This window comes from Coccinella septempunctata, chromosome 1 (genome assembly GCF_907165205.1).
Source record: "Coccinella septempunctata chromosome 1, icCocSept1.1, whole genome shotgun sequence".
NCBI lineage: Eukaryota > Metazoa > Arthropoda > Insecta > Coleoptera > Coccinellidae > Coccinella > Coccinella septempunctata.
The window spans coordinates 21,083,195-21,107,487 of record NC_058189.1 but is presented as its reverse complement, the minus strand read 5'-3'; the positions used below and the strand labels follow the sequence as shown (position 1 = coordinate 21,107,487).

At 37.1% G+C, this 24,293-nt stretch overlaps 2 protein-coding genes across 2 annotated transcripts in view; one reads left to right on the top strand and one right to left on the bottom strand.

Moving 5' to 3' along the window:
• LOC123322907 (DNA-directed RNA polymerase III subunit RPC1) overlaps nt 1–12,582 on the bottom strand; it is a 64,526-nt gene extending 51,944 nt beyond the window's left edge. Inside the window, exons 1-3 of the mRNA XM_044910989.1 lie at nt 12,441–12,582; nt 11,941–12,073; nt 6,265–6,467 (exon numbers count right to left, since the gene is read on the bottom strand). Of these exons, the coding sequence (XP_044766924.1) occupies nt 6,265–6,467; nt 11,941–12,073; nt 12,441–12,484 (380 nt within the window). The 5' untranslated portion in view covers nt 12,485–12,582. The remainder of the gene's footprint in view (nt 1–6,264; nt 6,468–11,940; nt 12,074–12,440) is intronic.
• Nucleotides 12,583–19,103: 6,521 nt separating this feature from the next.
• LOC123322910 (60S ribosomal protein L28-like) lies at nt 19,104–23,544 on the top strand. The gene is made up of 4 exons (XM_044910992.1): nt 19,104–19,241; nt 19,444–19,535; nt 20,070–20,198; nt 23,319–23,544. Exons 2-4 carry the CDS (start codon nt 19,449–19,451, stop codon nt 23,511–23,513), a joined length of 411 nt encoding a protein of 136 aa, XP_044766927.1. The 5' UTR covers nt 19,104–19,241; nt 19,444–19,448; the 3' UTR covers nt 23,514–23,544.
• The last annotated feature ends 749 nt before the right edge of the window (nt 23,545–24,293 follow it).

Genomic DNA, 24,293 nt, shown 5'->3' with positions numbered 1-24,293 from the left:
GACGAGTCAGTTTAAAAACTAAGCAACTATGGTGTCGCACAAATATTCTTGTACAGAGTAATAACATTTTTCCATAAGAAGGTTCTTGACTTTTTTCTTGAACATTTTGGAATTTAATTGTTTCAAAGGAGGTGGTAGATGATTATATAATTTCATGCTTTTATAAGAAGGATTACATTCAAATATGTGAGTTCTATGCTTCGGAAATGAGAATGAATCAAGGTTCCTTGTGTGATACTTGTGATGATCTGATAATTTTAACCATCTACTCTCATTTTCCTTAGCATAGAGCGAACATTTAAAAATATAAATGCAAGGTAATGCTAAGATGTTCCTTTCAATAAATACCGGTTTACAAGAATTCAGAGAATGGAGGTTGAATATTGCACGAATGACACGCTTTGGTGCTATAAATACTCTGGAGAGGTCAGAAAAATATCCCCATAGCAAGATGTTATAGGATAAATGGCTATATACAAGGCTATAATATACATTTAATAGAGAGTGCAAGGGCAAACCATTTTATTGATTGCAAAGAAGGAGCTGTTCAATTTCTTACAAAACGCATCAATGTGATTAGTCCATCTTGGTAGCGTTCGGAATCATCGCCCGTTGTGCGTCCGACGTCTGAAACTATTCTATTGGTTGTCGGATCGTCAAGTCTCGTTAAAGAGCGCGTTGGGCAACGTTCGACGTTGATTCCGAACACAACCCTTAAGTTTTTATCCACATAGAGACCTAGAAACTTAGTTGACTCAGCAGTCATGATAGAGTTTACTCTGGAGCTCAGTATTTTATTATTCTTCAAACAAAAGTTGATACACACTGTCTTATCTACGTTCACCATTAGTCGGTTGGAACGACACCAGTTCAAAAATTCTCGAAAATACGTTCACAGTTCCGTAGAAGTTCCCCGAAACTGTTAGCAGAAACAACTACGGAAGTATCGTCAGCAAATAGAATAAGTAATAAGCAGGCTAAGTACCCAGGCAAATCATTAATAAACAGTATGAAAAGAAGGAGTCCCAGCACAGAACCCTGAGAGACACCAAGGTCAATGTGATGAGATCCAGAATAGTTATCGCCTATTTTTACCGTCATAGTTCTTCCAACGAGAAAACTGCGGAGCCAATTCAGAAACACACCTCTGAAACCCAGATTGTAACACTTTTCAATAATGAATTCGAAAGAGAGTGAATCGAAAGCAGAAGATAGGTCTAAGAATAGACCAGCTACGAATAGGTTTTTATCTTGGCATTCATATACTGATTCAAAGAAATCGACAGCTGCTGATTGAGATTAAATCTATTGAGAGAACACATAATTCTATATAGAACAATTTTAGCAAACACCTTGGAAAGCACGCTCAGAATCGATATCGGGCGGTAATTCTTAAGGTTTGTTCCTAGAGTGGTTTGCAACGGTTGTGAACTGTACAGAGCAAGCGCAATTCCATTTTAGGGTAGCGAAAATCCATTTCCGCTTGCTCTGTTCACAACCGTTGTGAACCACTCTACGAACAATCCTATTACTTCCGCTGGGTCACCTCTTCTGAATGTAGGAATGACTATAGATTTTTTTAGGATGTCAGGAAACTTATGGTGGTATTCTGCTTTCATCTGTAAGTCAATCTTTAACTTTTCATAAGCTTACAGGATTATTGCAATTCTGGACGTTTTTATTGATCTGTAGCTTACAGGTATCCGTAACTATTTACGATAAGTAGTTCGAAAATAACACGGTAAAGAAGATACTTACAGGAACATTTCCAGAATTGCATTATTTACGAATGAGAATCGGAATCGTGAATCGGGCACTGACAGATCGATCGTACGCTACAGATTTGTAACTTACAGATGAAAAGCAGAATACAACCATTAGCTGATGTTATAGATTTATTGATAAGACGCTTATTTTATTTTTTAGGGAACTTATTGTCTCCTCAACTTCATATTTATTCATAGGATCGAAGAAGAAATTACTGTTAACCATTGGTGTTCAAGTACGAGAATGTGCTAGATCATCACCATAACAAAGATCTCAGTTTGGAACTTGTAATAGTGGAAAAATGTTCTGCAAAGATATTAGGCAGTTAATACATATATCGTTGCGACTATTCGTTCTTCCAGTCAAACCATTTACAATATTCCACGCGGTTTTGTTTCTATTTTCTGAGCGATCAATGGCTGAACTATAAAATTTTGTCAACGCCTTATGTTGACGTTTAGCTACTTTATAGTTTTCATAAGTAATTGCAGTACCAAGATTCTTATGAAGCCAAAAGAGGTTGTATAGATTATGTTTACTTTCAACTATTTCAGGTGTCACCCACCTACCCACTGATAGGTTTCAAGCTAATTTATTCATAGGACAGTGCCGCTCAAGAAAATATTGAACAATGCTCAAGAGTGATTCGAAACGTTTCTCAACGTCGTTATGTCAATAAAGTTCATCAAAACCGTGGCCAGACAGAGAGTTTAGGAAACTATCAAGATTGGCCTGGCTCAGATTTCTGAATGTGCGTGTTTCGAATTTTTTCTTTTGTTCGGGAAGGAAATTCAATTAAATAAAATGGCCTTATGGTCACCAATATTTGGCTCAAAAACAACGACTCGGTAATCCTGTGGATCGACATTAGTAGTGATATAATCAACTTTTGAGATTCTCGTATGGCCATTGATGTTAGTGAAAACTCTGGTGGCATATACTTTGATGTAACCTTCAATTTGAAACAATCTAGCAGATCAATTAACATTTTTGAGTTTTTACAATCAGTCTTCAAGAGATCTATGTCAAAATCTCCAAATAGAAAGATAAAATCGACGGTATCGAAACATAACTGCAATGCACTAAATATTCTAGAGAAGAACAGATCAATGTTACCAGCACAAGGTCGATACACACTTTTATGCCCAAGCGGGAGCCCCCATCCGAAATCACAACACCACAGATCTCGATGTGCATTTCCTCTGAGAATCTGGAAACCTTCAGTTTTTTCATCTTTAAATCTTGCCTTGCATACAGTATAGATCCGCCATGCTCCCTGGAGACGAGGCAAAAGCAATCAGCCCGAATATAACCCGGAATCACCATTGAGTCTATACTGTCCGCACTACACCAATGCTCAGATACACTCAAGACGTCAGTATTCGTGTCCAGTAATAACAGTTCGAAGCTTTCCAGCTTATTTGAAATACACTCACAGCGGGTTTCATAAAAATTTGATTGTCCGATCAACGATTTGACGGTCACTCGATTTCTGAAACGAAATCATTGAAACCTTTTCATTTCTGCTATTCAAAAAGTAGCAATTGCGAATAATTGAATGGACATATGAACATCATAATTTGATGCGAGAATGATATTCTGAATAATCATGACTGAAAATGAGGACTGAAAATAATTTAACGTCAAGTGTTGATTCACAGATTTCAATATCGGGAAAAAGAAGTCAATAATGGGTCTTATTAGTGTTATTCTTCATTGAAGTTTTCCTAGCTTTCGTTCACAATTCTGAACTTCTTCAGGAACTAAAAACATATAAAACACCAAAGTCAATAGACATCGTACCCTATGTTATCATAATAACACTAATAAGACCCATTATTGACTTCTTTTTCCCGATATTGAAATCTGTTTATTAGCGAAGTCGAGATTGAAACATAGCTTACTCAAAGCGTTGATTCCCCGATCCAGTTTTATGAAACCCGGGGTGAGTGTTCAGCTGCATGATTCTCAGACCTTTAGAATTAGTAGGCGATAAGTTGCTTATCGTTATCAGACAAGCTGATAACTTTCTTTTCCTTTTTCAATTCGTTTATTTCTTGCTCCTTGTTTATAATTTGTTTTTCAAGTGATTGAAATTTGAACCTTAAGAGGGAATTATTTTCCATTAGGAGATTATTTTTTGACTCTAGTTCAAAAATAATCCTGAATAAAAGATCATGCTTAGTAGATTCACCGCTTATGTCCTTAGCCGCAGTCTCGCCTATAGGTGATGGGCTCATTTTATCAGATATTTCCACAGCACTTTTTTTTTTAGATCCACAACTTGGATGAAAAGACTTATGACAAATAAAACACTTCGCACTACTTTTCGCGATAGATTTCCTGCAATATCCACATTGGGGGATAACTTGCAGAGAGAGATTCGCATCGACTTCTTTATTCGCCGACATTTCTGTATGTATGTATGTATGTATGTATATATATCATTATCATCATCATGTACTTATAAAACGAACTTGTTTTTATTTCACCCTTGAGTTTACTAAGTATGGACAATACCATTTCTAATTCGGCACTTACGATTTCACAAATCATAATATTAGGTAAACAGTTTTTATGCACATATTTGGTTTGATCTCTTTTCGTTCTGATTTATCTGGATATTGAAAAGCAACGGGTACATTCTCGATTAATTTAATATTCCGAAGGCACTCGTGAAGGTTCGCCCTATATGAAATGCTGCTTAAAATTTTTACTTGAGAATTTGAAATAATCTATCATTCGAATTAATTCAATCATCCAACGTCAAAGATGAAAACAAGCCAGAGACAAACTCTTGTCTCTGAAACAAACTAACCAATATCTTGATTGTCATTTTTCAATTTCTAATTCGCGCATGCGTGTACAGGCGAAAACACATTATTAACACGCAACGCGAGCTGACGCGTAAATTGTACGCGCGTGGCGTCGCGTCGGGTGTTCATAGTATGATTCTGGTCTATGGAAAACAATACATTTGATTCGACTCAACACGCATCACGTTTCATCAGGTCGCGTCGCGTTTTAATAATGTGTTTCCGCCTTTAGTGAATTCCTGCCAACAATTTGGCTTCACTTTTTCCCATAGTCCCATAGCATAGAACGCGTGTTATCAATATTGGTATACTAGATATTGACATCTCGGGTGGCTATGGAAAATAGAATTTAAGTGGGTAATAGCCCATAAGTTCGGATTTTGTGTTGTGGAATTCAGATTGGTATTGTGAATAAACAATCTATAGATCTTTTAAATGTGATCTATGCATTGACCGAAAAAAAATTAAATTTTGTACTGCTGTTCATGTTCTTAATTTAATCGATCAAATTGCAAATTGTATCAATTTTGAATGCTAATTAATATGCTATGAATTTGAATTGTTTTTTCCAAATACTTTTCTAGGTTGTATTTATGAATTCTAGTTCTGTGATTGAACCTATTGAAATTATTGATGTTTTATGGCCAGATATTAAGCTGCATCTGGACTTCCAATGCCTACTGGGATGTAAATCATTCTTTAATGGACTATACATATCTCTAGTCCGAACAATATCAATTTGCAAAATTCGTTGTCTACCGAGGGGATCTCAAGAACTATAGCAGCTAGAAAAAAATGGATGACACATTCTGAAGATCTTTTTGTCCAACTTTTCTAAACCTACAAACAGAACCGGCCAATCATTTCTATATTTTGAGTTATGGAGAAATTGCCATTTTCAATAACGTTGAATTACTCGCTTGTTTCAACTCCTCCTAGAAAATGATTATTACATTCTACAGTCACTTTTTTACTTTAACATATGCGAATATCACGAAAGATCCAAACGGCTAGTCTGGAATGATTTCGAACCTGGGCGTATCGATATATAAGATTTGAACGGTGGGCTTTAGGGCAGTTAGTGTTCTAAATAGAGGGCGGAGTGAACAGATAACTCCCGAAAAGTTACAAAGTGCAAAGTGGTGAAAGTGAGTTAGTGAATCTAATATATAAAATTCTCGTGTCACAGTTTTCGTTGCCATACTCCTCCGAAACGGCTTGACCGATTTTGATGAAATTTTTTGTGCTTATCCGGTATCTATGAGAATCGGCCAACATCTATTTTTCATCCCCCTAAATGTTAGGGGTAGTCCACCCCTAAATTTTTTTAGGAAATTATTTATATGGCAAAACAACGTTTGCCGGGTCAGCTAGTGTTTAAATAAATTAGAGTAATTGGATAATCTTCAGGGTAGATAGAGGATACCAAGGTGCTTCTAAATAACCCAAATTTTATAGATCTATCGTTCATTTTTAGGAAGATACAGGGTGATTAATTGATTTACCTCTTTTATTCAATTGGTCATAACTTATAACCCACGTACGTTCTTTGTCTGAAGTACTGTCGATTAACATAATTAAGAAAATGCAACACGATGTCATGAATAATTATCAATGATTTCTTTCGATGCAATTGTATGTTCAATAAAAAAGCAGACATATTTGAATGTAAAATACAAACCTTTTTCGGAAAATATTTTTGAGACTACTGTCGAGAAGGACACAAGCACAACTTTTACATATACATCTTAGTATATTCAGAATATGATTGAAATAACCAACATGAAAAACTGGAAGCTCCAAATCAATGTACCCATAATGACCTGAACATTCTGTTAATGTCTCACCACAGGTTTCACATCGTTCTGCATTGGATAAGCTCCCCTGAAACAAAAAGATAGCATGAGAATCGTGACAATTCAATCAATTGATCACAAAGCTATATGGTTAATCATTGTCTCATTTAAAAATTGCAGGTTTTTTGGGCTATACTATACATGCAGTTTCCGAATCTTTTTTGAAGAGTTTAGGGATCATACACCAAATTGTATAATACTCCGTTTACGCTAACCTCTGCTAAAACTCATAAACATGCCGTAATTAATGTCATGCGCCCCATTTTCATTTTCATGAAAAAATATATAACTCAAATTTTCCTTTTCGCTTATTTTTTTTTAAGTTCAACCTAGCGTAGTGTAAAAAATAATATGGTTACCCGAGTGCCAATGCAAGGAAAAACAAGCCCTTTTCATTGCGACTCCGAAATGGTATAACTCTCCATATTTTCAGCAAAATAAATTCCTATTGCAATTAGTTGAAGTCTAGTTTAATGTTAACCTCGTCTCTAAAATTTTTAGCAGCTAAAATGAGAAATGCAAGCAAAATAAAGCAATCATCCATAAGAAGGTATGTACTGAATCTCATGGTGGCGACTTAGAGCACCTTTAGTGAAATTTTATTAAATGTTACGATACTTATCTCAAAATTGTTGATATGCAATAAAGCAATGATTCATTAGAACCCGATTGCACCGACTTATTTAAGACAGGATTAACGTTAATTCGGTGATTGCTATGGTAACTGCTATAGAAATCAGAGAAGTAATCCAGTATTAACGTTAATCTCGCCTTAAATAATTCGGTGCACACGGTTTTAGAAGGTGTAGACTGTAGACTATAGAGTATGTTTTAGAACTCATGGTGGCCAATTTAAACATCATTTGTAAACTTTATAGAATGAAACGATATTTTAAAATTGTTATTTTGTCTCGTTTTCTTTCATTATACCATATTTACGAAACAGAAATCCGTTGGGTGAAATTTCCTCCGATGGAAAACGAAAAACAACTGATGGCTCATACCATCATCGTTTCGAACGGTCACATTGTAGGTCGTGTATATCTGACTGAATTACGAGCAGCTGCAAAAATAATACATTCAAACTCAATATTGAACTGAAATATTTCAGCAACAACGCACGGGCTGGGATCATCTATTTTTATATAGATGGGCTACTTATTTCATTAGCGATATGTCGAGATCCTTATTGGCCGTAATACATATTCACAAAGGTATATCTTATATATACTCCCCAAATTCCCCACACCCAGGTTCCATTCATCAGGGTTGTGTACCGGGCCAAGTTTAGATCGTCTAACGATAACTAAGTGTTTCCTGCGACTTTTGCAATATACAGGGTGTTTCCTAATTGAATGTCAATATTTATGGGGGTGATTTTTGGGCCAATTCTAAGAAAAAAACTTTATATGAACGTATGTCCTAAATGTCTAACCTTTTGAGATAGAGGGTGGTAACGTTTTCAAAAATATATATATAAAATAATATGGGGACCTGAGTGCCAAAGCAAGAAAAATATTGCCCGTTTCACTGAGATTTTGAAATGTTATAACTCACTATATTTCCAGTTTTTTTAAATTATTTTCAGCAACTGAAATAATACATGCAAGCAGATTGAATAAAATCATTCATTAGAAGGTATAGAGCACCTAGTAGAGCTCTTGATCCACACTTTGAACCCCTTCTGTAAAACTTAATTCGGTGAAACGATATTTTTAAATTATTTTCTCTCGTTTTCTTTCATTTTTAAGCCCTATACCTATGAAATTAATATTTTTAAGTGAATTTCACGTAATGAAGTGATTTTTTGTGATTAAGAAAAAAAGCTAAAAATGAATTCCAATTACCTTGAATCAAGACCTTTTTCTAAGTTACAAAAAAAGCTGAAAATTACTTCATTACTTAAATAAACTCAAAAATATTGATTTCACACCTGTGGGGTTTAATAATGAAAGAAAACGATACAAAATAACAATTTTATAAAATCGTTTGTTTATTTTAGTATTACAAAAGATGTTTGAAGTGGCTACCATGAGCTTTAATACACATTCTAAAGGATGATTACCCACGATTACTCCAATAAATAATCGGAGAGCAAAAAGAATATTACTGGGGTAATAAATGAGACCAAAGTCGGTCTGAGAATATGATAAAATCAGATTCTGGATAAACAATCGATTATCGGTTTCGTCCAATAAATCAATAGTTGGCTTAGTGGAACCTCCGATTCCTCCAATAAGTAGAGAGCATAAATTTTTTACTGGGGTAATAAAATAGCCTGAAAGTATAGTGTGATCAGATTCTGGATAAATATAGTAATAGCGGTTTGGTTCTTCTAGCTTAACGGTAAAGCTAGCGGAACCCATTAAAAAAAAACGTATTCAAGGGAAATCCGCACTGGGTTCGAATGAGAGCCTAAAATGGGCCCGAAACTGTTATGTAATCAGATTTTTGAAAAACCATTGGTTATCGATTTGGTCTTGCTGGCAAAACTTCGAGGTTGAAGATCTCGCAATTTCTCTCACAATTGAAACTAAAAAAATTTTACTGGGGTAATAAATTAGCTTTAAGTTAGCCCGTATTTATACTAAGGTAATAAATTAGCCTAAAATTAGCCGGAAAGTATGGTATGATCAGATTCTGGATAAATATAATATTAGCGGTATGGTTCTGCTAGATTAATGGTAAAGCTAGCAGAACTCATTTTTTTTTCAACGCATTCAAGGGAAATCCGCGCTGAGTTCGAATGAGAGAATGGGCCGAAAATGTTGATGTCAGATTTTTGCTAAATGTTCGATTAGCTTTCGGGTTCGGCTAGCTTAACGTTAAGCTAGCAGAACCCCAATTTCTCTAAAAATTGGGGAACAAAAAAATTGTAATTGGGGTAATATATTTGCCTGATATTAAGCCCGTTTGTAAGAGCCAGAATTCTCTGGAGAATTCTCTACCAAATTTTGTTAAGAAAACGGCAAAGATTATTTTGTATGCAACTGAACAGAGAATTCTACCGAAATTGCGTATGTAACGGTAAAGAATTCACGGCGCATGAAATCTAGAGTAAATTTTCTAGAGAATTCTAGGCTGTTGCAAACGGGCTTTAGAGTAGAATTATGGCCGAAAAAAAATCCAAAATTCAAAAGTAGTTCTACAACCTTAACCGGAGTGTCAAGATGTCTTAAGCTGCGTTTACATTAGCGAAATTTCCTCGCGAAAATCACTCGGGCATCAATTATTCGCATCGAGTGAAATTTCGCAGTTCCCAAAACAAAGCGCAATTAAGAGCAAAATCTTTCGCGAGTGGAGCGAGCCGCCTTCAGTTTTTGTTTCGCAGTCAGTACGGAGATTGTGTACCACGTTTACACTATGCGAAATTCGATGAGCGAAACCCTTCGATGCGCGGACAAAAACCGACAGACCTGTGGCTCGCAGCGAGGGCCCTCGCCCCGCAATTCCTCGCGGTGAGGGAGGCGTCTACACTAGGCGAAATTTCCTCGCGCAAATATTTCGCGAGGGAAATTTCGCTAATGTAAACGCAGCTTTACTCTAAAAGAAATATCAATCCGTGCCTTGGATGTTAAAGCGTCGGCTCAGTATATCGCAACCGCAAGGTACTGAGTTCTATTCCGGGCTAGAGTTGAAATTTTCTAGTCGATACAGGTACGGGCCACCATTCACTGTTGGGTTTAAATTAATAGTGCTGTGCCTAAGGTGGCGTAAGGACATAGTAACAAAGCCTACACAGAACACAACTGGTTCTCTGAACTAGTACAAGCTCACAAAGCTTCTGAGGTACTTCGGTACCTACCTACGGAGAATCAGGATAATATGATATAATTAATATGTTTTGTCAATTGTCATTAGTTGTTTTCACATAAAAATAAAAAGCGGGTGATAGAAAATGATATTATTGATTTTGAAATACCTGAAACAAACAATATATCAAATACCATTGCAATTGATAAAAATTTCGTTAAAATTTTTACTGATTATCAACCTTCATTAAGTTAACAAGAGCTATGGGTTTCATAATCAAATATGAGAATTGTGGATTCTATTTGTGCTCCTAATGTTGTTGTTTTATGGGAGTCTTGTATAAAAAATGAAAATTATATTTGAAAAAAATTGCGTGTAATAATTCTTTTTTTTAAGGACTTCTATTGACTAAAGTTGAGGCAATTCTTAATTATGTTCCTAACCTTTCTTTTTAGGCTGTGACTAGAGTCCTGACTCGGGACTCGTGTCCAACTCCGAGTGACGTCATTAAATTCGGGACTGATATTCGGTACCGAATTCAACGATACGCTGCACTGGTGCTTTGAAATTATTAAGCAGTGAAAGAAGTAGCGAAAATCATGCGCCTATGCCCAGTCAATTAGAAACAATGATTTATATTTCAATCGGGCATATAGAAAACAATAATTTTTGTTTTCTTGGAATGTGTTTTGGTCGATTGTTCGGCCTAAATGGGGAATTGTAGCTCGACTGCTGCATCCTGTCTTGTTACTGGCTCTTGAAAATGGTGATTTACAATCACCGAAACTAGTCGAGCAGAGATTAATAGCAGTATAAATAAATTGTTACTACCAAAAAAAGGCTCAAATCATTTAATCATATATGATAATGGTAGACGCCAAAGGGTTTAGACAAATCATTCTTTTTATTGACAAACTTGAATGCGTTGACCCCATCACATTTTTTGACAGGAATAAACTTGACAGCTTATCCAGAACTGAATTTCATAGATTCTGTTATCTGTGTTTTATAGATATACCAGAAAATAGGCTATCACAATGGCAGAAATTGCAATGAATAACATAACAATTTTAGACAAAGGGAATATTTGAATGAACAGAGGGTCCCAGAGTATTAGCACAGTGCTTTCGGTATGGCACAGGGACATCTCTGTGCTTCCCAGTAAACACACCAACATAGGCTGGGCTTTTTAAGAACCAATCTATAATGACTGCCTTCACAGGAAATTGCAGAATCAAAGCTTACTAACACAAACTCAACATTGTCAATGAAACACTCTTCAGGCTTTGCCAGGTGGAGGACAAAACCATTGAGCATATCCTCTGTGATTGCCCGATGGCAGATAGAATCAGACTTGGAATCTTTAGGATACTCAAGCTGGATCAGTTGAACTCATGATTCACTCCCCATCTGACATAATTCATTTCTTTACGCTGATGGGACTGGAGGGAGAAGCTTAGCTCTCTGAGCTTGTTTTCGTGCCACAAATGACTGCAACTGCTTTAGTCGCGGTGGCAGGTCTGGTAGATCCCACCAACACGCCCAAGAAACTATAACTGTTTTCATTTGAGTCAGGTTGAGCCTTTGTTGACATCTAACTTAATACATCAGTAAATATGCAAAATTGTGTTTTTATTTCCACTTATACATTATTACATGTATTCAAATTATTCACCTCAATTTTCAAACAGTGTATCATTATTATGAATTATTAATGATAGATTAAATAATAAAATAGATTAACTCACCAGTCTTCTATCTAAGACTCCATAGGGAACTGGAGTTCGTGGTCCTTGATCGTACATATTTGTTTGAAAAATTTGGAGGCGAGCATGCATTTGCATATCTGAGGGACTGTCGACACAAAACTTGATGGCGGATCTGAAACAATTGCATGAATTCTGAAATTCGGTATTGTATAAAAATTATAATATGTATTTCCAAAAAGCATCACAAACATAAAATAAATAAAAAAGAAGATAATGTTTCATTTTGAGTTTTGGTGGAACAGAAAAATAGTTATACAATTTTTATTGCTTGCTGCTATGTCCAGGTTGACTTGTATACTTAATTGATCACACGAAACCTTAACTAAAAAAAATTGACAACAAAATCAGAGGAAGTATAACTGAACTTTTACCAATTATTATGGAGTTTCATCAAGTATGAAAAAATAATACAATATAAACGGTTTATTTTCTTGGAATTACAATTAAATATCTACAAAATATCTGCAAGTGGAACTCACATATCCTTAGCAACATGTATTTCTCTGAACTGATCTTTCGGCATTTTGAAAAATTGAAATCCAAATAAATAATGAGAAAGTATTCAAAACACAGCTGATTCGAAATTTTCGCACACACAACACTGAACACTGACACAAATACATAACCTCAAGTTAAAGAACACCACAGAACACGAATTCCCACATATACACAGAACTCTAGTATTCTTTTTCTATCTTTTATCGAACTCTAGTCATATGATATCATCACAAAACACATGGCATATTGTATATTGAATGAGGGCAGCCTCCGAACGCGAACCTAAGCGCTCCTAACATAACCTTGTGCTCTAATGATATCGGGTTCATCTCTTCATGGAAAGTTATCCCAGATCCAGGTCGAAGGTCGAAGTGACCTTCTGCCAACCTTGACTTCCATTGGCATGGGTTCCCAAATTCCCTCACACAGTTCCCATTTCTTCACTAGAAAGTTTAGCATAGGCACAGCGGATTGGTCCAAATACAAGCGATTCGTCATTGACAGCACAGAACACTAATATACATTTGATTTGACTTTATTGACAGTATGAAGTCACAGGCCCCCAGTTCCCTGCAGGAGTTTAGATATCGAGTATTGGAGGCGGCTGAACAATCTATCCCTAGATAGCATCAACCCCGCCATTCTCCTTATAGAAGATCATGGTGGAATGACGAGCTCTCTGCCCTCGTCAGAAAAAGATCGCAAGCGTTTAAGGCCTACTTTAAGGATCCATCCATTGAGCGATTTCTACGAGCAAAGAACCATGACTATGCAAAGAACATCCAAGTGCTAACGAGGAACAAAATCCGACAAACCATTTTTACATCGGACCCGATGTAAAAAAATTAAAATTTGGTGCTCGACCCCCGGCTACTTCGGTTTCCGTTCCCTCTTGTGGCCAGGAAGTTCTTGAAATATTGTGTCCATCCGGGCCCGGAACCCCTCAGGGACCACCATCCAGAATTCATCCACCTTTACGCGTATCTTTCCCTGTAATCACGTTGGATGAAGTATCATCCTGAATCAAATCAAAAAAGGACCCTGCCCCAGGATTGGATGGTATCACTTATACCATGTTGAAATACCTTCCCTCCAGGCCAAACAACTACTGAACAATCTTCTAAACCAGAGAACCTCTTTGTCTGAACGACCCTCAGTTTGTCCATCGCTCACTGAAGTGTTAGTTATCCCCATCTGTAAACCTAAGAAGGACCCTAATGATCTACTTTAGTTACAGACCGATAGCACTGACTGTTGCTTCTTTTCTTCTGAAGACCCTCAAATCCCTGGTGGCTGTAAGGTTAGAGAAATTGTATGAAGCATTCAACGACCTTCGCAAAGGAAAATCAACAAATGACACTCTTGATTTCGTCCATATACTCCTCATTCAATTGTAATGAAGTTATTATTATGACTTTAGCCTTGCGGCTTTCACACTCCTCTCCAGAGGAAAATTCACTTATCCCAGATATCTCAGATATCAAAAGGAATAAGCTCTGTTATTATTATTATTATTAATAAACAATAAGAGTATGGTTTCTCACCCATAAACACAAAAGTACAAAATAAGATGAAAATCATACACACTCATCCAAAGTTAACTCTGATCCCGAATAAACCTGTCAAGTCGGTTCTTGAAGGCGTTAACGGAAATTGCTCCGTCCAAAAATTCTATTGGACAGAAACGTTTTCCTTGGCGTGGTCTTGAAATTCTCTTTCGGCAATTTAAAGGCATGGCTACGGAGCTGTGTTCTGCTTCTCATGCCCGCAGACCAGAATTCGAAGAACTGATTGAAGAGAAGAGACCGGATGTCATAGCTCTCCAAGAAACAAGACTTAACCCCAACGTTCGGATAGCATTTCCCAATTACGATATCTACAGAAATGATAGACCTAACAGCACAGGTGGCGTTGCTATACTGGCTAGAAGGAATATGGATCACCATTTCGACCAAATATTCAATGGTCAAGCTGTCGATTATTGTGAATACCAATGGAGGACAAGTGAAGATTATTTCGACTTATAAATCACCGGATAAGGACATGCTGGAAGAGGATCTGAAAATGCTACTAGAAGGAAGACAACCGAAAATCATAATTGGTGATCTCAACTGCAAATCGCAGGAATGGAACAGTAGGGTGGAAATTACCAACGGGAGAAGACTGAAGATTTATGCTGAAAAACTTAATGCAGTTGTGATAGGACCTGATATACTGACCTACATACCAAGAGTACCGATGTACTGGACATTGTCGTAATGAAAGACATCACTGAAGAAATCAGCATTGATACAATAGAAGACGGAACTTCAGACCACAATCCCATAGAATTCATAGTGGGACATGGCCCAAGAAACGAAGAAGAGACACAAACCAAGGATCGCACAGACTGGGAGAAATATAAGAATTTACTTCAGGAGAAAATCACGGAAATTCCCCAAATAAACACCCGGGATGAATTAGATGAAGCAGTTGAAAAATTGGAAAATCAAATAAAGGAAGCCTATGAAGAAAGCACCAAGAGAATAAGGAAACCAATTCCGAAACATTCACACGGAGATACGCCAAGGGATATAAAGGAACTTATAAAAAAGAACAGAAGACTCAGGAAAATCTACAGAACAACAAAACGAGAAGAAGACAATAAGAAACTGAATAAGCATAGTCAGATATTGAAAAATGCTTCAACAGAACTGCGTAATAACAGATGGCACCAGAGATTAAGGGAACTGAATACAATAGATCACTCGGCTTGGAAAATGCAAAAACGCTTACGACGAGAACGGACAGTTATACCTCCACTGCATGGAGCAAACGGAATGGTATATACGAGACTTGAGAAAGCCGAAGCACTGGCCGACTCAATTGAGAGAGAAGCCAGAATAAATTACCGAAATGATAATGACAATGAAGATCTAGAAGAAGAAGTGGAGGCAAACGAAGAACTGATGATGGAACCACCGGAAACCGAAATCATTCCAAAACCGGCTTCACCAACAGAAATCAAAGAGATGATAATGAAACTGAAAAACCGGAAAGCACCGGGAGAAGATAGGATAACGAATTATATGTTGAAGAAATTGCCTAGAAAAGGAATAGCAGCCTTGACGAATATAACAAACGGAGTGATGAGGACCGAATACTACCCAAAGAGATGGAAAACTGCAGAAATGATAGTTTTCAACAAGCCTGGAAAGGAACGGAAATTTCCTCAAAATTATAGACCAATCAGCCTAATATCAGCACTAGGAAAAGTCGTCGAGAGGGTTATCGCCAAAAGGCTGAATGAGGAAACAGAAATGTTGAAGATAATTCCACCCGAACAATTTGGATTTCGACGAGAACACTCGACTGAACTCCAATTACTACGGCTCATAGAATACGTCACCGAAGGAATGCAGACCAAACAGGCCACAGGATTAGTTCTGATGGATATCGAGAGAGCTTTTGATAGAGTATGGCAGGAAGGCCTAATCTACAAGATGAAAAAAGCAGGATATTCGACCAAGCTATGGAAGATTATAAGGAACTATGTGAGGAATAGAAACTTTTATGTGAAGATAGATGGAGCAACCTCTCAAACCAGACAATTGGAAGCGGGAGTGCCTCAAGGATAGGTACTTGGACCTCTGCTTTACGTAATATACGTTTATGATATCCCGAAGAATGCTAGAAATATGCTCACCTTGTACGCAGATGACACAGGAATAGCGTTCAGACATCGACGCCCAGAGATCATACACCGGAGACTGCAGGAAGCCATAGATGAATTACTCAAATGGTGCATCAAATGGAAAATCCAAATCAATGGAAGAAAGACTCAAGCAATATTACTGCAAAAGAGAAGATTGAGGATGGAAGAAAACCTTGAAGTTGATGGAGAAGAGGTTGAATGGAAAAATGAAGCAACATACCTAGGAGTGACGCTTGACAGAGGACTTACATGGAAAAACCACATCAAATGTGCTGTTGATAAAACAAAAGCCGCAATGAGCAAACTTTATCCACTCATAGGCAGAAGAAGTCATATGAATAAGAACATCAAGTTGACGATGATTAAAACTATTGCGCGACCACAACTCACATATGGATCGGCGGCATGGGGCTTCGCAGCCAAAACCCACATCAAGAGAATACAGGCCACTGAGAATAAACTCCTTAGAATGGCAATGGACATACTCTGGTTTGTTAGGAACAAACAAATCTACAAGGTCTTGGAATGGGAACCAGTTACAGAATTTATGAAGAGAAAGGCGGAAAGGATATTCGACAAAGCCAAACAACATCCAAATGAGGAACTACGAAGATTAGTCGACTACGATCCAACGGAAGAAGCTAGAAGGTCAAGAACCTACCACCGAAGACCGAGAGATCAGTTAAGGATTTAAATGTAACCAAAGAAGAGCTTAACCTATAAAAGCTATAGGCAGCATACAACTATCAACACGACTATGATCGTGTGAGAGTCCAGAAACCATAAGAGTCAACTGGTTAATAGGCAAAATGCCCGGAACCTATGAAGAAGCAGTTAAGGGTTTTTAGTGGGTCTCGAGCTCAGAGAGTGAGAATCCCCACACTGTTCCCCCTCAGCAGAGGGTGTGTTCGTCTGTTTGCAGATTTTCCCCCTGCTACACCAAAAAACAAAAAGAAATCTGCTTCTCATGTAGAGGTGGTCGAGCTTCACACCAAAGCATTCGTGCATATCCCGATAGGTCACAGTCACAATAAGATCACCTCTATCACGTCGATACCCAAATGTTTGCAGATTTAGTAGCCTCAACGAGCATGATAGTCGGGCCTCATCCTCCCTAAAGAAATCCTTGTGTTTCAACGCTGTATGGACTCAAGGACAAGTTGATCACTCCTGAGAAAAGGACACCACACTGGACCAGCATACTCCATCAGAGGACACACGTAGCTACAGTAAAGTATTCAAACGTCGCCAAGCTGCACCCCCTAAAAGATTTCTCTATCATATAGGTCATCCGCATAGCTCTCGCCGCCACAGACGCCACGTGTTGATGGGATGATGGGATACAATGATATTCAGATCATTATGGTTGTCAACGGGGGCCAAAACGGTGGCCACATATTGAGTCTTAGGATTATTTTTGCCCAGATGTAACAGTGCCCAGATGGGCACTTTCTCAATGTAAAAGGGGAAGGGCCATCAGGATTAGAAGAGGAGGCTTCCTTGAGATTCATCAGATGTTTGAGCACTAATTCCCCATCGACAGCCACAGTCAGTTAATAGAAAGATATTTCTACTGGACCTATATTTTAAGAAGATTCTTGGTCTTGGTCTTGGCGCTCAAGAAAGTCCTGTACTGGTCAATGTTCTTCGTTAGAGATTACCATTCATTTGGTAACATCCCTAGTATGACGGTTCTCAAATACGGTGATGATACCATCCTTGTAGTCTCGGCGCCCGATTTCTCAACGGCTTATCAAACAATGACTCAGGCTTTATCCTCGATTGAGAGGTGGGCCTCCTCTAAGCACCTTCAACTCGAGTTGAAGTTGCTATTTGGAGAGATCTCTCCAAATAAAATAATCGCTCATCTCTGCTATCACAAGACAGCGAAATTGAACTCCAACACAGCCCTAAAACTGTGTGGTGCTGATATTCCGTGGGTCTAACATACAATATATTTGGAAGTTACCATTCATCAAAATCTGGAATGGAACATCGGATCATGCTTATTGAACGAATTTGTGCTTTAGCTTCCCAGGGAATAAATGTCATGTAATCGGTCTGTAGAACATGGCGAGGTTCTCATCCTGAGACCTGAGGCGCCTTTGTTGTTGTACAGGTCCATAATTCGTCCGTATCTCGATTATGGCTATTTCTAGTATGATGGGAATTGACCTGAAACCCTCATGGATCGAGTGCAGTGCGAGTTGATATGGGATACATGAGATCGACCCCCATTCCGATCATTATGGCAGAATCTAGGAAGTTACCACTTAAATTTCGCAGATTCTGGTTTGCGATCAAATTTATCTCTAAGCTAGCTCAGAGAGATCAGGAACAACCCGGTCCTTCCAAAAATCATATCCTTGAAACACTGGCTAGGCCGCCACTTCTAATTGAAGCCTTGCCTCTGCTGTCCGATGGCTACTATTCCTCTCCTCATCTTCCTCACTTCGCTCATGACTTGACGGTGCACAATATGCGGACTGAATATTCATCCCTGAGTCTATCGAGATCTGAATCAAGGATAATGGATTTAGGTTAACTCTATAATCTTTGATCTGAATTAGACTTCTCGATTTAGGAGAAATTAGGAAATGAAATGTTCGTTCTTAAGTCTTTGATCAAAGGCCCTGGTTTCATGAGGTCGACCTCCCTAGAAACGACATAACAACCGTCAACAGATTGAGGTCTAGTCACTCACCGTTGTTGTTTGTTATCTTTTCTGATGTTTATGTTCTGTGTCTTTTTAAAATTCATGTAAGCGAAACGGACGGTGGTTGTGCTATTTAACCGCAATCACAGAACACTAATATACCGCAACCAACGATACAAGAAAGAAAAAGTGGATATTATCAAATATTATAAAACCCTATAATCTTTGGAATAGAATCAGAGATATCTCTGGATAGAATAACTGGAAGAGTCAGATTGTTCCATGTGTAGATGGCGCCAGACGGGCACATAATAAGGAAAAAAAAAAGAAGAAGAATTCAGCTACTTTTTCTCTATGTATTTATTATTCTGTGACTAACTACTCGACACCGCCATTCTCTTTTCTCTGAACACCTTGTTGAGAAAGTTTTGGGTAAGGTTTCTAATATATTACAATTTCTTTCGGTAAGGTTTGTTTTCAATACATTAATCAATCCTGTGACGAGGTATTCACCTTATGGAAATAATTTTGCATTAGAACTCCTACGAATCAAGATGTTCAACTTCTTAAAAACAGGAGCACGTGTTAGTGTAATTCTAACGTTTCATTTTATTGACTTTAATTGTTTTTACAGTTAAGATGTCGTCTCACCTAGTTTGGAGTATTATCAGGAATAATAATGCCTTTTTGTTGAAAAAAAGGAACATAAGCAAACCCTTCAGCACAGTAGGTATTTCTTACATTTCATTACTGGTTCTTTTGAATATATCGACACATTTTTCCAAAACATCGTAATTCACAAGGCATTACGATGATGAGGCTTACGATGTTTTGGCGACAATGTATCGATATATGAGTGGCTTAGAGGAAAAGTGATCTAACTACAATTAAGTGAAATGTTGGAAATTAAGGTTTTACGTTTCAATTGATTGTTTTGAGTGAGAGGAAAAACATTAAATGCGTTTAACTCGATCAAAACGACGATTTGACTCATACCACTCATAAAGAGATAAATATACAACCTTTGGTACCCAAATATCGGTATAACTCAAAAATCGGAATTTGTGACTTATACCACTTTTCCTCTGAACGGCTCATATGTGACATTAGGATTCGTAGCTTTTTAACTAATTTTTCATGATGATTTTTTTTCCACCAAGATCGCTGAAGGCTATGCTGAGAAATCAAACTGAAGCTTTCCTGATAAATTTTTCTTCAGGTATTGTCAATAAATATTACTAATTGATATTCTCTCTACAGGAACCCAATAACCTCACCAACTTGAGCTCGTACAGGTATAATGGCCTAGTTCACAAAAAAACAGTTGGTATTGTTGATGGACCTGACAAAAAAGGATTCACCTTAGTCTACAAGAGGCCCAAAAAACAGGTAGCTTGGTTATTTAAAATTTAACACTCTTGTTCTAAATTCATAGATGAGTAAATTTTTTTCCTTTCTGATAGTTCATTGCATATCTACAAACTACTTCATACATAAATAAATGATGTGTCTTAGTTGCTTGAGTCTGGTACCATTCATCAGTGGTTCTCCACACAATCACTCATCTAAAGCTGGAAATGTTTTTGATCGCCAAAACCCTGTCGAAATCCTATTCCGAGATTAATTTGAATATAAATATTAATTATAGACCATATTAGTGAGGTTAGAATCAGGCAGGAGATCCATATTCAAATTTTTTTACATAGGAATCGACTTTAAGATGGAATATCGCTAGTTAGAAGTAAATGTTAATATAAAGACATGCAAAATTGGGTGCCGCAATTATTAGAGGTTGTTTCCAAGTACATTTTACATCACAAAATACTTTTATATGTCCTAAAATCAAAATTGAACATATTATACGGAATATATCCGTATGTCGTAGATCATTTCTGCTATACGTCAATCATGAACCGTAACAAAGAAAATGACATGCTACGCTTGCGCGTTAGAATGATGTCAGCTTCAGAGGTTAGAAACGAAATGAAGCTACGAAAAGTCGACAAACTTCCATGGATCTTGCCGACCAATTTCATATTGATCCATTATTAAAAAAATATACCATTTTATTACGAAATTTTGTTTTCAACTTGTTAAGAAAGGATCATAGAACACATTCCAACAGGAATAAATCTTAAGAAATTCGCTAAAATATCAAAAAACTGGCGAGAAGTACGCGGCATTTTTAGTCCCATAAGAAATGCATAGGGAATTCAGGGACCAGATCCACGGATGGATCGCGATTCAAATTACCCGCCTAAGCTCACTAATATGGTCTATATTATATAATCGTGAGGCAAGAATATAGGAAATGATCTTCTGAAAAGCTTCGCGGAAAGCTTTGGAATCATATGAAAAGCAGTGTCAGCAGAGACAGTCGTCTCTGGTGTCAGTGCGAGAGATTTTAAATATTCCAAATAGTTCAATATATAAAAGGAACCATATCAAAAAGTAAAGAACAAAATTGCTGAAATATTTTTATTTAACATAATTGGGACAAAAATGTTACATTTGCTTAACAATTATTAAATAAAATTAATTTAGTCATTTTCTGACGAATAGTAGAGGATCCCCATGAAGTTCATCATTCATCAATTTTGATTGATGAAACATTCTACACTAGCCCTAGTGCACTCTTCATGGTCAAAACAAATCCTAAAGCGAATGTCTTTCGACAGTGAAAAAGAATGTTGGTATCATCAATTTCCAATGATTCTAAATATTCTAGTTTCACTGAAAATTTCCCCAACATACCTCAGGGAAGAAGATCTAATTGGAGCTTTAAACCGTCTCTGGAACGGATTTCTAGAATTAAGAATGTCAAACACTCCCATCAATTTTTCTAATGAATTCAACGGTAGCGGCACTATCTTCGAATTGTAAGTTCTTACATTTTTTATCAAGAAATTCAATAGCATCCGCTACCACATTACTCATTGTTTGAGTAGCTAATCTGACATTCATAATCCTATTTTTATAATTGATATGCTGAGATGAGAGGGAATTAGCCAACCTTAGGCCTTCCTCCATTTGAACTTTTTCTAATTCCTTGACAAACTGCCAAGAAATGTTTCCTGTGGGGGACCGCAAATTTTTTTCTGCAAACGTATTTCTACGGATACCAATTTTTCTTTCCTGTAGCTTTAGGTCCGAAGTTGTAAAGCAAAAGGTTTTCGGAGAGGGAACCTATGAAAAACGAAAAATGAAAAACATGAGGCATAATTCCTAATTATTTACTGCTTCTCTCCTTTTGTGGATTTTCAGTTCCGTAAAACCGATCAGGATGGATTGGTTTATGTGATACCAACACTTCACAGAAAAAATATTATATTATATTAATGTCCCCTGCATTATGGCATCCGTTTCCAACACAATACTGGACCATTGTTGTTATGAAATTCTTCTTATTCAAAATGTTTTTTGTTACTTCAAAAACCACTTTTGTCACTCTGGGAAACACATAGACTTAAAAAACACTCACCAAAAAACTATATTTAACCTTTGAAAAAGCACAAGAAATTCTGTTCAACAGCTAACTTGACTTGATATATAGACATTTTTCGAGTTTCTTAGGAATGAAAATCGGAAGTATATGGCTTCTAAACAATTTTTCACCACGATTTTTACTAAAATACTGACAAAAAGACATTAATTTAAAATTTATCTACGGAAATAACATTTAAATTTAGGTTATAATAGTGTAAACAAAAACACGCTAGAGAGACAAGGGTTGCTCTTACATCTTCCCTCTCAGTCGGACACACTTTTCGTCGAATTTTGCTACCTACGAAGCCATTCCAGTTCCCATACAGTTGAATGCAGCATGATGACCCCCTAGATAGCCAGATTCAATCCTGTCAATTATTTGATGATATTTGAAATCATTACAATCTTAAGTGTATTTGCCTAAGACTGGAATATTTTGGGAATATGAATGTGGATTGAGCAGAATAGTGTAGTGTATGTGAGCGCCCGGGAAAAATAAAAATGATATTTCAGTCAAATTCAAAATTTTTGGATCAACTGGCTGTTGAATCTGAGCTTGACAGAAAATCCTGGATTTCTGAAATATTGATCGATTGACCTGTTGCAGCACATCATACGATCCATAAATTGTATTAATCGATAATGCTTAGTGGTTCAAAAGTTGTCAGATTTTGAAAATATTGCTGAGGAACCTCTGGGCAGCGTACAGAATCATCGCCCGGTGTGCGTCCGACGTCTGAAACGGTTGTTCTATTAGTTATCGGACCGTTAAGTGCCGTTAAAGAGAGCGTTGGCAACGTTCGACGTTGATTCCGAACACGACCCTGGTGTCGCTTTGATTATATCATGTATAGGTTTTTTGGGCTCTTCTAGAGTAGCTCTACATCGGGATACCCTATGATCGTGCAACAATGACACACTCTATATATGGTAGGATTAGGTTGAGTTCCTTGTGCTGTTTAAAAGCATGATATTTTAGGAGCCATCTTTGTAGGTTTTGTTAATATTTTATTTTGTTTTCAGAATAAACCTAAAGAATGTACCATGAAAACCACATTCAAATCTGGACCAAGAAGATCCCTCTTTAAACTGAAACGTCTGATGAAGAATGAAAAATACAGGACCGATTTGACCAAGGTAGCATTACGCAGAGCCAGTGCTGTCTTGAGGTCGCAAAAACCCAAACGTGGAAAACAACCCAAGAAAGCACAAGAATAACTTTTGTTAAAATAAATAAAAATCCAATTTATATTGATTTTCATTTCAATAGATCGTTAGGTAAGGTTTTTGACATACACAGTGGGCAAAATTGGTGATACCTTAATTACAACTTTTTCAACCCAACGAGATAGAGGAAATGCATTGCACATTATGGTCGTCATTTTTCGAGAAACTAGTCCTGTTTTGGTTCGCTTTTAGGATGGTTCCAGAACGGTTCAAAACAGTCGCATATTTATTTATTCAGCGTAAGCTCGCGCATAGCATGCATGTAGCTTCCCACACCATAGCTGCTCCACTACTTTGAACCGATTCAGAACCGCCTCAAGTGCGAACCAAAACAAAGCTATAAATAATGCAATCAACTGCATCACTCTTTTTTTTTTATTTTCAAGTTCTAGGTTAAATATAAATTTCCTCTGGTCATTATCTCCGTTTCTGTTTGAGCTAGGATGTTGAAATGAAAAAAATTATTTAGACACTTTCTTGATAGCATTCCAGTGGCGTACTATGATTTTTTCCAACAAATATATTTCCTGAGCCATAACATAAAGATGTATTTTTTCTTATCAAAACAGTAGATCAAAATGACGGGGATGTATGATATATTTCTGAAACGGTAAAAAAATGGCGATTCTTCATCTAGTACTACTAATTTCGTAAGCACCGAGTGGGAGAGGTAAGAGGGAAAAATAACGAGGAGCTAAATGCTCATACCCGTACCGACGTTGCCACGTCTGTCGTCTACTTTTTAAGCCACAGAACATTTGTAAACTGTCA